This window comes from Myotis nattereri, assembly GCF_964212035.1.
Source record: "Myotis nattereri genome assembly, chromosome: 1".
In the NCBI taxonomy this organism is placed as follows: domain Eukaryota; kingdom Metazoa; phylum Chordata; class Mammalia; order Chiroptera; family Vespertilionidae; genus Myotis; species Myotis nattereri.
This window is the reverse complement of record NC_138075.1, coordinates 9,151,246-9,164,088: the sequence shown is the minus strand read 5'-3', so window position 1 is coordinate 9,164,088 and position 12,843 is coordinate 9,151,246. Positions and strand designations below refer to the sequence as shown.

At 63.0% G+C, this 12,843-nt stretch overlaps 1 protein-coding gene across 2 annotated transcripts in view; it reads left to right on the top strand.

Annotated features, from left to right (window-relative positions):
- The window catches only part of ITPK1 (inositol-tetrakisphosphate 1-kinase), a 132,367-nt gene that overhangs the window by 114,001 nt on the left and 5,523 nt on the right, over positions 1–12,843 (top strand). Inside the window, exons 5-9 of one of the 2 annotated variants that reach the window (XM_081103837.1) lie at positions 1,765–1,863; positions 2,206–2,246; positions 5,204–5,369; positions 8,945–9,070; positions 10,196–10,263. In XM_081103837.1, the coding sequence (XP_080959963.1) occupies positions 1,765–1,863; positions 2,206–2,246; positions 5,204–5,369; positions 8,945–9,070; positions 10,196–10,263 (500 nt within the window). The remainder of the gene's footprint in view (positions 1–1,764; positions 1,864–2,205; positions 2,247–5,203; positions 5,370–8,944; positions 9,071–10,195; positions 10,264–12,843) is intronic. The other variant, XM_081103838.1, reaches the window with a different exon arrangement.

The window sequence follows — 12,843 nt, the reverse complement described above, 5'->3', positions numbered from 1 at the left end:
GCCCTCCACTCAGCCCGGTGCCCTCCTCCCAGCCCGGGGCCCTCCCCCCAGCCCGGTGCCCTCCACCCAGCCCGGTGCCCTCCACTCAGCCCAGTGCCCTCCTCCCACTCGGCCCAGTGCCCTCCACTCAGCCCAGTGCCCTCCTCTCAGCCCGGTGCCCTCCACCCAGCCCGGTGCCCTCCTCCCACTCGGCCCAGTGCCCTCCACTCAGCCCAGTGCCCTCCTCTCAGCCCGGTGCCCTCCACCCAGCCCGGTGCCCTCCTCCCACTCGGCCCAGTGCCCTCCCACCCGGCCCGGTGCCCTCCTCCCACTCGGCCCAGTGCCCTCCCACCCGGCCCGGTGCCCTCCCACTCGGCCCAGTGCCGTCCCCCCAGCCCGGTACCCTCCCACTCAGCCCGGTGCCCTCCCCCCGGCCCGGTGCCCTCCACTCGGCCCGGTGCCCTCCTCCCAGCCCGATGCCCTCCACCCGGCCCGGTGCCCTCCACTCGGCCCGGTGCCCTCCTCCCAGCCCGATGCCCTCCACCCGGCCCGGTGCCCTCGGTCCCCAGTCTGACTGACGTGACCGTCCTTGTCGCAGGCTTGTCCAATCTGTGCATCAGACAGCAGCATGTCCGTCAGCAGGGCCTTTGTGTCAGCTGCCCCTCTGCTGGGGTGTGCCTGCCCCCCACGCAGGCCCATTCCCGCATCGTCTTTGCTCAGCGACGCACTGCCCCACACCCCGCGCCCTGTTTCGTGCTGTGTTCCCTGCCAGTGCCGTCTCACTGTCCATTTTACCCGTCAGCAAGTCCGTCTCGTCCATCGTCTGTGAGCTCCACGGGGCGGGCACCTGTGTTCATCACTGTGTCTCTAGCTCCTAAGGGTTAGTTGAGTCCCAACACATTCTCTTGTTGCGAACGGTTGTTGAAACCAAAATAGGAACAGTAGTCGTTTCTAATTGTGATTTCACGGACACATCAGGGTGATTTTGGCTGCAAGTAGCCAGAAAGTGGCTCCAGCAGTAAACGTCAGTGTGCGGTCCGCAGTCTGGGGAGGGGCCAGGCCGAGGGTCATGGCTTCCCCTCAGCCCCTGCCCTGCTCAGGACTGGCTTCCCCCAAGGCGAGCCCAGGTGTCCAGGTGAGAAGGAAGGCCTGGGATGGGGGCAGGGCTGGGCGGGGGCTGGAGAGGGGAGTGGGGTGTTTGAGGGGAGTGAGGAAGCCAGACGAACAGGCGAGACTCACTGCATGGGTCGGAGCTGTTTTGGCTTCCACCTTTGGTTAGGTGGGAGGCTGTGCAGCCGCGGGCACGCCCTTTAACCTCCCGGCCCTGCTGTCCTCCCCGGGTTACTCTGCAGACTTGAGGTGACGCACAGCTTACAGCGGGAGACGTGCGCTGAGCTCAGTGCGCAGCCTCGATCCTGCGATCGCTGTTAAGCTGATGCCGCATGTGGTGGGGAAAGTCTCTAATGAGCCCGAAAAACGTTCCTGTGTCTGGAGTGAAAATCAGGTTACGCGACTGTCCTGTTGTAAAGCTCTGAGCGTTAAGGCTGAGGTGGTGGGGAAGGCGTGTGGTTTTTACTCTTCTTTGGTCTTCAGGTTGTACAGTTATATGTTGGCTTTGTAATTACAGGAATGTTATTAGGAGGTGTAGTGTAAAAGTATGCCGCTGTGTTTGTGCGCACATGACTGGAGTTTGGGGCGTCAGATCGGGGCAGCAGGGTATGGAGGTAGCCCCAGGGAGGTGTGTCTGTCCGGGGAGCGTGCTGACGGCCTTTCCTCTGTCTGCAGATGACAGGATCTGCTCGCCGCCCTTCATGGAACTCACGAGCCTGTGCGGGGACGACACCATGCAGCTCCTGGAGAAGAACGGCCTGACCTTCCCATTCAGTGTGTACCACCCCGGCTCTGCTGGGCGGGCGGGCGGGCGGGGCTGCCAGGGCCCCCTGGCTTTACACTGTGTGGGGGAGGGAGCGGGTGGATAAAGGCCTTGGCTGCCGGGGAGGGCATGGCCTGGGGTCCCGCTCCCCCACACACTGTGGCAATGGGTCCAGATCCCCCGGGTGTGGTGCTGGCCACTGTTGCGTCAGCGTGTGGGCCCTGCCCCACCTGCCCCTTCCCCTGGAGGCCGCAGGAGTTCTGAGCTTCCCCCGTGCCTGCCGGGCTGGGCTCTGTGGGCGGATGACTTTGCTGACTCCTCTCTGCTTCTCTCTCCCCCACCTCCACCCACAGTTTGCAAAACCAGAGTGGCTCATGGCACCAACTCCCACGAGGTGAGTGGAAAGTCTGACCGCCTGACAGCCTCTCTGGGCCCCGCTGAGTCTGCTCCATCACCCCTGCTCCTCCCCCGCCCTGATCTGGTGGCTTTGTCTGTCTGCAGCCTCCCCGGGTGCCTGTCCTTGTCGCCAAGGGCCGGATGTCTGTGCAAGACGCCACTTGAGCCCCTGCGGCAGCTCTCACACCCGTCTGACCTGCCCTCGGCTTTCCATGTTTTGGCCCATCGGGGTCACCACTCCCTGGTGCCTGCTCTGTGCCAGGCACTGGGCTGGGCCCCTCCTAGGGCTGCGGACCGGAAAGATGCCCTCACTGCCGACAAGGATTGGCAGTCCTGCTCGTTGAGAAAGGGCAGGGGAGGAGGAGAGGGCACCGTGCTGCTCCCTCTCATCCATTCCTTACTCACCCAGCAGTCATTCCTGACCCCACCGCGGCTGCCCGGGAGGATGCTGAGGAGGGGAGCTGACCCAGAGTGGGCGACTGTCGCTGAGCAGACAGCAGTGAGGGGTGGTGGGAGGCAAGTGAGGAGGCCCTTGGGGGCAGGAGGAGCAGACAGCAGCAGGGGCTCCCTGGGGTCTTTGTGGCCCTCACTACCCTTGGGAGCCACACCTGGGACGTAGCCTGTGGCTCTCCACACCCCCGGCGCTGTACACCCTCAGGGGCGCGGTACGCCCTCAGGGGGGCTGTACGCCCTCAGGGGCAGTAGATGTTCGAGCCCGGGAACAGGCCCTCTGGGAGAGCCTGGCCCTGGCGGTCCCACCGCAGTGCTCCCGGGGCCTCCTGACTAGACGTGGGCCTGTGGAGGATTCATGCTGTGCCCTGACCCTGGCGGGTCTTTATGGGGCGCTGTGTACACACGCCCTGTCGGCATCTGCGGTACATGCTGCGGTGGGGCTGCCAGGCCCAGGGGCACCCCTGCCGTGGGAAGAACGTGGGGCAGGCAGTCATGGCCTGCTGCAAAGGCCCGCGCCGCCTACGGTGGGAGCCCTCGTGGGCCAGCCTGGGCTCCGTGCCCGTGTGCTCTGTGCCAGGCCCCGGAGGAGCAGCAGGCTTCAGAGCAGCCACTCTGCCCTCACAGGCACCGGCACGGCCTGCCAACCGCCCACCTGGCCCTCCCACCCCCCAACGCGTCCTCTTTGTGTGCGGGCCTGGGGCCGTCGGGATGGAAGGAGGACCCAGTCATGGGTGACAGGAGCAGCCCAGTCAGAGCAGCCAGCCTGTGCGGAGGGGGCCCTGCCGGTCACACAGACCCGGCTGGGCCTGGCCCGGGCCCCATGTGCGGCCGAGCTGTGTGGCTTGGCAGATGGCCCAGCCTGTCCGAGCGCCTGGCCCACATGAGTAACGGATGGTGGCTGTGGAGGATACGGGCGTCGCTGCGTGGGCTGCGTGGGGCCGGCACCAGGCGTGTTTGACGCACCTGCTGGTCCTCCCAGAGGGGAGAGGTTCAGACGGACCCTCAGGCACACGCAGTGCCTTCTGGGGAGGCTGTGTCACCCCTCAGCCCAGCAGTCCCCCAGCCTCGCCCCCCAGAGTGCTGTTTCAGGGAGAGCTCTTCTCCCACCCTCCCCCGGAGGAGGGACACCAGGGGTTGGTGTGGGCTGCGGGCCCTGCTTCCTGGGAGGCTTTAGCATCAGAGGGCCCCCTCCAGTGGGGTGCCCGCCACAGCAGGAGCCTGGGGGCGGGCGGGGCAGGCTCCTCACCTCCTCGGGTGCCTGCGGTGTGAGAGCAGCGAGGACCCCCTGGCTGTGTCCGCTCACCCTCTGGAGGGCACTCCGTGCGCCTGGCTGGTGCTCACAGAACCGTTTGGTTTGTGTGCTGTTTGTAAGCCGAGGCGAGCACACTGTTTGCTCCACAGTTTGGACTGTCCCTCACCCGTTTTTAAACCAAAGTTCAAAGCTCCTCCGGCCCCCAAGCCTGTCCCTGGGGGTTGATGCTACCAGACAGGTGAGGAAGTGGAGCTTGGATAGGGCAAGTCCCTGCCGTGCTTGTGCAGTGTGTGGCGCTGGGACTCGAACCCGCGTCGGGCCCTCTTACCATCTCACTCCCCTCGAAGGCTAAGGAGACAGTCACTGTGGGGCGTTTTGTCTCCCATGTGACCTGGGTCTCTACTCTCTCCCCGTCCGGCTGAGCCCAGGCACATTGGGTGGCGCTGACGTGGGGGCAGCAGGGGGGCAGGCAGCAGCTGTCAGGCTGGAGCCCTCCCAGCAGCCTCCAGCATCGGCGGCTCCTCTGGGGCCTGCGGGCCGAGGGATCAGCTGCGGCCGGCACTGTCAGCTCTCGAGGGGGCCTGCAGCCAGCCTCCGCCAGAGCAGAGCATTTCTCTAGCGTCTGCCCTCCCTCCCTCAGTCCCCTGGCAGACCCTCCCGTCGGGACGGGGAGCAGCATGTGCCCGTCTGCGTGTAAGAGGACAAGGCCGCGGGCCGGGCAGTCCCAGTCACGTTCCAGCAAGCCCTGAGCTTCTCAAGGCCGCGGTTTCCTCATCCCTAAAGGGGCTGATGACGTGCCCAGCTCCGAGGTGCACGGTGCACGCAGGCGTCTCACGTCATCGCCAGGACAGGGCCTGTCGCGGGTGCACAGTGAGAGGCAGCCCTCGTCATCGCAGGCTTTGACCCAGGCCTCCCAACTCCTGCTCCACAGTCTTCTGGCTTCTGCCTCTCCGTCCCAGGCCGTGTGGAGGGCCCTCCAAGGAAGTCATGAGGGTTGAGTAGCACACAGCCAGGGTCCGTTCCCTGCACGGCAGCGTGAACGGGGTTCGCAGTGCAGCCAGCTCAGCCCGCGTGGCAGGTCTGTGTGCGGGTTTCCAACCCAGGGGAGTGGATTGGTCCCAGTGTTCCTCTGAGCCCCGCTCCACTCACCCCGCTGAGAGCCCTGCCGAGTCAGGCCGTAGGCAGGGCCGGTGGTGCACCGGCGTCCGAGGCGGAGGGCGGTGCGCTGAGGCCGTGCCCTGTCTCCCCAGATGGCCATCGTGTTCAACCAGGAGGGCCTGAGCGCCATCCAGCCGCCCTGCGTGGTCCAGAACTTCATCAACCACAACGCGGTCCTCTACAAGGTCTTCGTGGTCGGCGAGGCCTACACGGTGGTCCAGAGGCCCTCGCTCAAGAACTTCTCCGCGGGCACGTCAGGTAACCGAGCCTCCCGCCTCTCAGCTTGCCCTGAGCCCGGCCCGGCTGGACACAGCGTCGGCAGAGCACTAACCCCTGGCCCCTGGGTTGTCTGGAGGGGAAGCGGTCATCTGGAGGGGGAACAAATTGTGTGCCGTAGTGAAGAGATCTTGGAAAAGAAGTGAAACCCCCGCCCCATCCATTCGAACCCCTGTAAACTCCAAAAAGCCCCCCACATTTTCTGTGCCCAGGTTGCTTGCTGGGGACCCTGTGCCATGAGACGCAGGAGGAACCTGCTGGAACGGATAACGGGCCCTTCAGGGGAGGGAAGGATGGGGGGGGCCCTCCTGTTTTGAGGGCCCGACCACTGACTGTATCCCGTCTCCTTTTCCAAATGGGGAAACACCGAGCTGCTGGCTGTCCTGCAGCCGCCGAGGAGAACGTGCGCCACGTGAGAGGTCAGCATGCGGGGCCGCAGGGCTCCCAGCTGGGGCCTGGGGCAGGCGGTGGGCACGACACCTTGCTGTGCCCCGCGGGTGAGGACTGAGCCAGTGACTGTGGTGGACCAGTGGGTGACGGTCCCACGTGTCCCTCGGGGGTCACAGCAATGGTGTCTGCAGGCCGCTGCCGTCCTTGGGGCAGCTGAGGAGCCCTCAGGGAGGCTGGTGGCTCCATAAGCCCAGCTTTGCCTCTGCTCCCCTGCCGCCTGCTGACCGGGCCGTTTCACAGACTGGCACTAGGATAAGGATTTGCTTGTGTTGGGGCTGCTCCCAGGAATGTCCTAGTGGCTCTGAAGGCATCCCCCAGGCACGTTCCGGAACCTGTTGGAACAGTGGCAGCATCTGTGGAGAGTGGCTTTCCGGGAGGACGTCGGTGGCCGGCGTGGTTTGCTCAGCTCTCTGTGCACTCAGCTCCGCGCAGGAAACTCGCCACTGGCTGGGATGTCCAGCGGCACTACCAGCTGCCCGGACAGACGGGCTCCTGAGACCTGCTGGGGCTGCCTGTCCGTCCTCCCCGGAGCGCAGGCCACTCTCCTGAGTGAAGTTCAGCTGTTCTTGTCCTCCTCTCGGCCGTCTTCCCCTTAACACACCAGAGCAGACACTTTGGATTGTCCTCCCGAGTGCAGGCGGCCTCCCAGCCAGGCCTGGGCTCCAGGACTTGAGGCCCGTGTGAGGTTCAGGACACCCCGTCCTCACCTGGTCCCAGCCCCCACCCCCTGGGATGGGATGGCCTGGGAGTGGAGGACAGGTGTCGGCAGGGGTTCTTTGATGTGTGACTGTACACCTGCAAGGGGCATCCTTTTTATAATATATATAACATATTTTTATTGATTTCAGAGAGAAAGAGAGATAAACATCAATGATGAGAGAGAATCATTGATCAGCTGTCTCCTGCATCGCCCCCCACTAGGGATCGAGCCCACAACCTGGGCATGTGCCCTGACCGGGAATCGAACCCTGACCTCCTGGTTCATAGGTCGATGCTCAACCACTGAGGCATTCTTATTAATTGTGGGCCAAAAGGGCTGACGTTTTTTTTAAGTCCCTGGCTGATGGGTGTTTTTTTTAAATCCACATTTCAAAAAAATATGTGCTTCAAATCTTTGGAAAAGTACTAGATTAAGAGTAGCCATACCTTAGGTGGTCTCCTTTCCTTTTTCTTTCTTTAACACAATCACCCCGTCTCTTAAAGAAGCGCACCACAGTTTCCTTCCTTTCCACGCAGAAGTGCCCCCATTCTCTCCTGGTTGCGAAGCGCTGGTCCATGTCAGGAGGGCGTGGGCTCCACATCTGTGTCTTCCTGTGGCCAGTTCCAGGTTGCCAGTTTGCCGTAAAATGCGGACGGGGGCCGAGTGAATGAGCAAACAACACACCGAGCCGGTGGAGAGATGCTACTGGGTCTGCCCACCACCTACCCCCAGGGCTGAGTCCCTGTCGCTGTCTCCGGCACCGCCCAGGAGCTGGCGTCGGCTTTGTTCTTTTCCACGCGTGTTCTGCACCTGACAGCGGCCCTGAAGCTGGACTGATTGACAGGGGGCCTTGGGCTCTTTCCAGCCCCACCCCCTTCCGGTTCCCATTGCCCAGTGTGCTGGCCCGGCCTCCCCTGTGGCGTGGGGAGCGGGGGGCAACCTGAGCAGGCTTCTCCGGGACACGGGGCGGAGGGGACGCTGTCCTGCCCCCACGGCGGCGTGCTCTTCGGCTTCTCGGGTGCACTTCGGGTTTTACGTTTTAACGTCTCTGAAGTCAGGGGTGTCCCATAGCCAGTGGCGCCTGGCAAGTCGCGTCGACTGAAACTGAAGTCAGGTTCTTGCACAGGTGCCGTTGGCCTGTACCAGCCACCAGGAGCGCTTCTGTTCTCTGCCTGTGGGTCACGGTCTGGGGAGACCGCTCCCTGCCTCCACCCTGCCAGGATCAGAAAGGGCACTTCCTCTGCGGACACAGCGCCTTGACATGCTTTCCATCCGGGGCCTTGTTCGCTTGGGGATACAGCCAGGAATGATACACTTTCCCATTGAGAGGGTCAGCGGGCATTTTTCTGCAAAAGGCCAGATAGTAAATATTTCCAGCTCTATCATGGTTATCTAATCCTGCCACTGTAGCGTGGACACACTGCAGGCACTATGTAAATGAATGGGCATGCTGTGTTCTAATAAAACTTTATTTACAGATGTGGTTTTCTGGTCTCTCACCTAGAGCCTCTGAGGGATCCAGCAGTCAGCCACACATCTTGCCCTCCCGGACTTTTGTTTTCCTGCACACGAGGAAAGAAATAATAAAAGGGTTCATTAAGGCACCAGATAAGTGGGTCCCAGGACACCACTGGGTGAAGGGATCTACTTGGACAGGGCAGTCAGGGCGGGCCCCCCTGCAGAGGTGACCAGTGTATGGAAACCTGAACAAGACCTAGGTCACCATCCACAGCTCTGTGACACACACACACCCCCACCCCTCCCCACCCCCCCGCCGCCCCCACCAGAGGGAGACATGAAGATTCAGCACAAGGGGCTGAAGGAAGTGTGGCGTAGTTCATGGCTGCACCACTGGTTACAGGATATTTGGGGCTAATCTTGTCATTTACTCTCCTTATTTTGAATCTGCTGTTCTCATCTGTAAATTGGGGGCAGAAGCACCCATATTTCTCTCATTGCCCTCCCTCCCCTGCAGGGAGGTGGTGATGGCCCTTCACCAGGAACATTCGGGGAGCAGAGAGTGGATGGGTCCCCACATCCAGGGTGTTCCTGCCATCAGAGGGCCAGGGCCTGGCCAGGGCCATTTTAGAGGAACTGGGTATCTTTTCTTTAAGGAAATGAGCTCAGTGGGGCTGGGCCAGGCTGGGTGCAGGTGAGAAGGTGGGCAATGCCTGCCGAAGGCCGGAGTGCCTGTCCCAGCAGCTCCAGCCCTGCTCCGGCCTCTGGCCCGGGGGCTTCTACCCCCCAGCTCACTCTTGCTGCCGGTGCCTGCAGGAGGCTGGAGAGCCCTGCTCCGGCCTCTGGCCCGGGGCACTCTGTCCCATGGCTCACTCTTGCTGCCGGTGCTTAGGAGTAGAGGTCGGCGAGCTGCTTGGCACGAGTCCTGCCGGGTGTTTATTTTCCCCAGGCTCCTCCCCAGGACCATCTCTCATGCCCCCGGTCTGGACCGGCTCTGATTGGAGCGACGGGAGGACTGTCGGGCACTCCTGGGCGGCAGGGGGCCTGTGTGCCTCGCTGGCAGGAAGCACGCCAGGTACATCTCAGCGCCTGCCTGCTTGGCCTCCGCCCACATCCTTCCTCGTGCATGATCATGGCATCGCCGTAGTCCTGGTGGGGGCTGTTGGCAGCCAGAGCAGGTGCCCCTCGGCCTGGGCCCTGGCACACGATGGTGCTCAGCCTCCCTGTCCTGCGTTCAGGGGCCGTGTCATGCCTGGGGGCTCATGGGGGGTAATAGGCAGCCTTTTCCAGGACCTGGCCCCAGGCTCGTGTTTGCGATGCTTACATTCGGTGCCCACTCTGCCAAGTGCTCGAGAACATGTTTCTGCCTGGCCGACGACCTTCGTTTCCTCTCCCAGGGGTGAACACACAAACCGGCCTCGTCGCTCCCATTATTCTTGGGATCGGCCTGCCTGTCTGGGTGCCCCATGGGATTGAGTGACATGGGGTGCAGTGAAGGTGGGCATGGGTCGGGGGAACGGCGTGGAAGGAGATGGAGGGCATTCAGGGGGCCATGCCAGCTTCCAGAGCCAGGCAGGTGGTTCTGTGTGCCTTCTTGGATGTTACCTACAGATGACCACGTTCTGATTTCCTACTTTTCCCCTAAAGAGTCGGGGAACAGCAGAACCCTTTGTGTTTTCAGCATTCACATGCCAAGTGCAGCCTCACTGCTTCCCCGGTGGTCCCGGGAAAGGAGCCAAGGGCAGACCCCGGGAGGGCCGGGAGGCTGGGCGAAGTGGCATCCCGACCGCGTCATCCCGGCCTGGGGTAGTCGGGTGTGCAGCATTTCCTGTCCACGTAGCCACACACCCGGCTTTCTGATGCCGGGTCCACAGGACACGGTGTGGGGATGGGGCCTTCAGGTGTTGGAGAGAACCAGCCCTTACCCTGGTGGGCTCACTCAGTCATTTTTTCTATGGGAAGGAAATTTGAAACAGCAGCCCTGAACGGGCATGAGTCCGTCCATGGCGTAGTGTCTCCTTGGGGTGGGGGTGCCCGGCTCACTGGGGCCTCAGGTGGCAGCTGCTGGACACTGAGCCTGAAGGCCCATGCGGCCACTGTCACTTGTGGCTGGGGCGGTGCTGCCCCCTGGTGTTGGGCGGTGGCGTCGCCATCCCCTCTTTGAACTGCTAACCGGCTTCTCTGTGTGTTCGCTTTTCAGACCGCAAGTCCATCTTCTTCAACAGCCACAACGTGTCCAAGCCGGAGTCGTCATCGGTCCTGACGGAGGTATGTCCCTGCCGCCCTGGTGGCTGGTGTGAGCCTGGGGCGGGTGTGCTCCTGGCTGCAGGGCCCAGGGTCGAGCTCTCCCATAGGCGGGGTCCGAGGGGCCTTCCCCAGAGGCCTCTGGCCTGCTTGCCCCGGGCCTTCGTGCTGACGACCTGCGTGCCCAGGCCCGCTCACCACCAGGTCACGCCCGGGGAGGTTTTCCAGCTCTTCCCCCTGCACAGGGAGCTCCCCAGTCAGGAGGAGCTTCAGACCCTGCTTTTTACTGATTTAAAGACGGGGTGAGAGGCCACACCATCTCCTTTCACTTTACTTGTCTGTGTGTGTCCCGGGAGTGTTAAGAGCCCACTGTCACTTCTGTGGCTCCTGGGCTGCTTCTCGGTGGGTGGTGAGCTCAGGGCTGCTGGTCAGTGTTGCTTTGTGTCAGGCTCCCTCCTGGATGCCCTGGAGCATTGCAGCCAGGCCCCGGGCAGGGCGGGCAGGGCAGCGCCGCTTTCCGAGGGGGGCTGTGCTCGCAGGCTGGTGGCTTCTCCGAGCTCCCAGGGCAGAGCTGGGACTTGACCCCAGGCCCATCTAGTTCCAGAGCTTGTCCCCAGCGGTCGAGGACTTGTTATCTCACTGGGGACCCTCTGCTGGGAGCCCCTGCTGGGTCTCCTGCTCCCCGACTCGGCCGTCCTCCTCTTCTGGGAGGATTTGCCCGTGTCCCCTTCCCTGTCCTCTGGCCTCACCAACGAGCTCTAGAGAGACCTGCCCCGGACCCCACTCCCTTCTGTTCCACGTCAGGGCCTGTGCTTGCCCTGCCACCTCCTCCCCGGCCCAGCCACCTGTCCGTCTCTGGTTTGCGGCTCCCTTGAGGAGCCAGCTGTGTGCTGGGGGTGGGCCGCCCACAGGTGTGCACAGGGCCTGGAGGGAACCCAGCGCCCTTCAGAATGGTGAGGGGCATTTCTCAGCCAGGGAAGCTCCGGGACTGGCTGTGTGCATTAGGAGATGGAAATAAACTGCACAAGAAAGGATTTAAAAGGGGGTGGGGTGCCGTCTGGTCTCCTAAGCTTCAGACACATTAGGCGAGCCCTATTCCCCGCGAAGCTGTCAGGCATTGCTTGGGCTGGCGGAGGGGAGCCGGCATTGCACAGGCTTCCGCGGACACTGTCCCTATACCGTGCGTGGGCCTGTTGGCCACCGGGGCTGTCGCTGATGCCAGGGCCCTACGCAGAGTGACCCCCCCAAGTGACCTTGGACTATCCCGTCTCCCACTCCCCTGTCTCTGTCTGTGAAGGGGAGGGTCTGCCCAGGGCACTTCTGGGGCCGCCTCTGCCTGTAGGGTCTGCGTTATCTCCTCTGCCCCCCGCTTCCCCCCCCACCCCCCGCCCCAGCTCATGGCTGCTGTTCAGGAACTCCCGGAACTGAAGGGAAATGCAGTCAGTCCTCTTTCCATTTAGGTCATGAGCCTCTCCTCACACCTGCAGGCTGGCCGGGACCGACAGCTGCACCCCGACACTTCCCACCCTCCTCCTGCCCACCCGGGGCCCCATCCCCTGCACCGTCCCCTGCAGGGAGCCCTGCCTGGCCTTGAAGCCCGTCCATCCACAGCCGATGCCCCGCTCCCACACCCAGCGAGCAGACCCCAGATGCCAGGACAGGGCATCGGTCCAGAGTGTGGGCACTGACTAGGCTGCCGGGCTCAGACCAAGCTCCGCAGCATCCCAGCTGCGTGGCCTCGGGAGAGCCACTGGGCCTCCCTGAGCCTCGGTGTCTCCCTCCTGCCCCGCAGGGTGGTGCCAGGCGGGCAGGAAGTGCCAGCAGTGCAGCTGTGATGGTCCACACGCACACGGCTCCCTCCCTCCTGTCACTGCCTCATTGTCCAGAGCATCATCGTCTCCTTTCTATTTATGCCACGGGCAGGACTCCCATGCCTTTATCTCGTCTAGGCAGCTCTTTGGGTTCAGCTACTGAAGGGCTCGGGGCGGTTTCTGAGATTCCTTACTGAGCTGAGAAAGGCTTGTATAAACAGCGTGTCATGAGACTTCGTGCTGATGCAGCCGCCAGGGCTGTCGCTGCCAGGCCTGCGCTGTGAGCCTTGAACATTAGCTTCTTGGACCCTCACCACTGTCCCAGAGCGAGGGTGTCTGTGCACCCACTGACCGGGTGAGAAAACAAGACCCAGAGGGCCCCTGAGGCTCAGCACGCAGCGGCAGGACCAGGGGCAAGCTGCCGCAGGGCCGAGGGCCAGGAGGCGGCGGGGGCTCAGTGGTGAGTGCCCATCACAGCCCCTTGGAAAGTGTTTCCCCCATAAGATGCCAAGACAGAGGACTGGGCATGAGGGGCCCTGCCTTTTGTGCAGAGGCGGGGGCGGGGGCGCTCACCTAGGAGCACAGGCGCTGCCCACGTGAGGGGCCCCTGCTCGCACGGGTCAGAAGTTCCCGCTCGCCATGCAGCTTCCTGTGCTGGGACAGGGCCCTTTGTCCTTGGTGCCCAGGGCTGTCCCCAGCCGTCCGGACCAGCCTCACTTTTTTAAAGTGAACAAGTCGGTGGCTTGGAGTACTTTCACCTGCAAAGGAAGCCCCATGCCCATTGGCAGTCCCT